The sequence below is a fragment of the Alligator sinensis genome, unplaced genomic scaffold (genome assembly GCF_000455745.1).
Source record: "Alligator sinensis unplaced genomic scaffold, ASM45574v1 scaffold169_1, whole genome shotgun sequence".
Taxonomy (NCBI): Eukaryota; Metazoa; Chordata; order Crocodylia; family Alligatoridae; genus Alligator; species Alligator sinensis.
The window spans coordinates 953818-957366 of record NW_005841924.1 but is presented as its reverse complement, the minus strand read 5'-3'; the positions used below and the strand labels follow the sequence as shown (position 1 = coordinate 957366).

At 42.0% G+C, this 3549-nt stretch overlaps 1 protein-coding gene across 1 annotated transcript; it reads right to left on the bottom strand.

Moving 5' to 3' along the window:
* Positions 1 to 783: 783 nt before the first annotated feature.
* On the bottom strand, positions 784 to 3440 carry TIGD4 (tigger transposable element derived 4). Its single transcript, XM_006019155.3, has one exon. The coding sequence runs from the start codon at positions 2637 to 2639 to the stop codon at positions 1095 to 1097; it is 1545 nt and encodes a 514-aa protein (XP_006019217.1). The 5' UTR covers positions 2640 to 3440; the 3' UTR covers positions 784 to 1094.
* Between the last annotated feature and the right edge of the window lie 109 nt (positions 3441 to 3549).

The window sequence follows — 3549 nt, the reverse complement described above, 5'->3', positions numbered from 1 at the left end:
CTGAGATTTTAGCCATGAGTGTAGCTGCACTGATGCAAACTCATACCTAGTAAGCCAAACCAAAGCAAACTGTACTGACTGTGTCTACACTAGGAGTTTGCACTGTTTCAAAAAAGTCCTACTACAGGCAAAGTGTCCCTGCTTTGTAACATTTAACAAGTACTGCTATAAATTTAAGTACTTTATTTGTTTCATTATTACCAAGTATAGTAAATACTAGAAAAGTTTAGCAAAATTTCTAATGCAGATACTGCATAATCGAGCAATAATTTTTCTGTCATAGAAAAATGTAAGAGTAACCTAGAAGGGCCTATATCAACCCAAATTTCAGATACCCAGCAGCTGAAATGAAGTTACATGATCTTACATTTTATCCTTTTATGACAAGTAACCCATCAAATAATGAGTCACTTTTTTTGTTCCTTTATTTGTGTTTGTTTTGTCTTTTCACACTTTGTTGTATGGCTGTGCATGAATGTATATGCAGGCCCCAGACAGCTTTTGTAAGAAAACAAAACAAACCCTATCTATGCCTCTAATTCTGCAGAGTTTCTCAACCAAAAAATAAATTATGACTATGATTCTGTAACAAGGAAAGGAAATGTTATCTCTTGTTTGTTTACAAAATGCTCAAAAGTCTATTTTGTCCTTTTTTTCTTTTGTACTTTATAAAAAGGAGTAATTCCCAAAACCCAACCAGGTAGGTCTTTACCAACATATTGTAAACAGTTCCAAAGAATTCAGTCAGTTTACTCCTGTAAGAAAAGGCTAGCACCCTTCATGAACAAAGAGTATAATTTTAATCTGTTTACATTTATTAGGTGAATAATCATTTTTACTTCTCCTGTGCCTACCACAGCTACTAAGGTAGAATCTCCATCTTAATACTCACCCATTTTACTTTCTCATTCCATAATCCTTGGAAGAGCTCAGGTGACAGCCTTGTTTGTTGATTACTCTAAATTTTTAAATTATATCTGGCATTTCTGTTAAGACCAACCAGAGAATCTTGCAGCAACACTTGCTACAAATTACCTGGCTTTTAATTGGTTAAGTAGCTATTTTACCAAACGTTAAAGCACACTCCCCCCCCCTCATTTAGATGCTACATGTTGAATAAAATTCTCTAGGTCTGCTAGGGAATTATGAAGAGAATCATTCAAGTCTTGACTTCTGAGATATCTTCTTAGAGTATCTAAGGCAGTCAGAGCCTCATTTTTTGATGGCAAAGGCTGTTCAGTTCCTGGTGAACCATCACCTTCATCATCATCATCAGAAACAGACAAACAAATTTTATTTGAAGTGCTTTCTTTGGCCCATATAATTTCACTATTTGTGGGCATTTCACATGTTACCAGATCATCATCCAGAGCTGCGTATTCTTCCAAAGACAAACCTTCAGGAAACTCTACTCCAGCTGCCAATGCGTGTGCAATCAAATCTAAATCATTTTCAACCTCTGTTTCCATGTTAACATTCTCCACAGATTGTGACTTGAAGCCTGCTTCTTTATAACTTTTAACAATAGTCTTTGCAGTTACATTCCTCCAACAGAGATGCAACATATCAACCGCATCGAGCAAAGTCAATGTAAACTCTTTACTACTTTCTACGCAGTCTACAAATCTTTTGATAAGGCGATGTCTGTATTTGACTTTCAGACTTTTGATTACTCCCTGTTTCATAGCTATGAATTTGGAAGATGAGTCTGAAGGAAAGAATACCAGTTCAACAGACTTCAGATTCTTTACCTCTGGATGAGCTGGGAAAGAGCCAATAAAAATTACTACTCGCCTCTGCTGGGCTTGAAACCTCTTATCAAGTTTATGCATCCATTGTTCAAATACTTCTGAAGTCATCCATGCCATATCATTTGCCTCGTAATCTACAGGCAGCGACTTCACATCTTTAAAGCAGTGAGGATTTTTATTTTTCCCAATAACAAGCAAAGGAAGTTTCTCTGTGCCATCCATATTTGTACCAACAACCACCGTTATTCTCTCTTTGCTTAGTTTTCCAACAGTACAGGTCTCCCCTTTAAATGCAAAAGTGTTATTAGGCAACATGCGATAGAACAACCCAGTCTCCTTTACATTAAACACATTTTTGGGCTGGTAATCATTTAAATAATAAGGAAGCACATTTTGGTACCAAACAGCTGAAGTATCCGCTGTGGTGGCAGCACCAGTTTCTACAGGCTGAGATCTGAATACTAAACCATATCTTGATTTAAAACGATCAAGCCAGCCATTACTACACTTGAAATCACTATGTCCAAGTTTCTGGGCAAAGTCATTAGCTTTGAGACGCAGCATTGGACCATTTACTGGTATGTTTAAGCACTGAGCAATTCTGTACCACTTCATTAACGCCTCTTCCAGATCTGTATAAAAAGCAGTTCTTAATCTTTTCCTTTTTGGATCAAATCGTAAGGACTCAAAGGCTTCTAGAACCTTGTCTTTATTCTTCATAATTGAAGACAGCGAATTCTTCTTTATGCCGTACTTGGCTGCAATGTCTGCCTTTTTCTTGCCACTTTCCACTGCACTTATTATGTCAATTTTTTCCTCAATGGATAAGCTTTTCTTTTTCCTTATGACAGGTAAAGGCGAGGGATCTACTACTGAAGTCTCTGCCATGGTATCCAGTACTCCCTAACAAACCCACACATAAATATGTGCTCTTACCCTGCTGCTTTCTGATATCAACTTCTTTAATTAGACAGGTTTTCAAGTCTGCCTACGGCTGTCACTGTCATCACACTGTAAACAGCAACTTGGTAAAGTCGCTGGTATCTTTCTGGACACCCTTAATAGGTTAATACTGGTTTAACACATCTTAACCTTTGAATGCCTGGATTTAGAAAGCAGAGTCCAAAAAGCCAAGTTGAGCTTGGCTCAACTCTCTCTTAGGAGAGAACGCAGCGATTAAAAGTTCCTTCCAGATTCGTTCTGCGCATCTGCCTCCCCTGCAGGGCAGACCCCACCGGGACTGCAGTCGCCTGCGTGTTGATGACCGCCCAGTTCTGTCGCTTCGCTTTTGGAAATACCGTTCCTGAAGCAGTTCAGGGCTTTGTTACATGTTCATTTTGGGCAGGATCTCCTCTTCATCCGCGTAACGCAGCTCCTGTCCCAGAAGAGGAGTCCCAAGCGGGTCGAACAGCGGGCTCTCCCAGCCTTTTTCCGCGTGGATGAAGAAGCTCTTCTTCACGGGCGCAGCACCGTCTGTCCGGAATCTCTCGTCAGTGTGGGGACAGGGTGCCCCACATCCCTGGTCCGCACGACATCGCCCCTCTCCCCTCGTGCCCCTGCGGCCAGATGAGACAAGCATGTGAGTGCCATGAGACGCTGCCAGGGGGTATCTCCCGGGGGTGCCCTGCTCCCTCCTGGCCCCCACCCTGGGAGACGGACAGAGGGAGGGATGGAGAGACAGACTCCCTCCATGAGAGAGGATGGACTGGCCTTGGAGGCGCTCCAGGCAGGGGCGGGCTGGGCCGGCGCCGGCTCCCCTCCCGGCCCGACTCGGGCAGGGCAAGGCGGGGCAGGGCGC

Excerpts from the sequence above, each read along its gene's own strand:
- TIGD4 (XM_006019155.3), bottom strand. The coding sequence starts at position 2,639 with ATGGCAGAGACTTCAGTAGTAGATCCCTCGCCTTTACCTGTCATAAGG.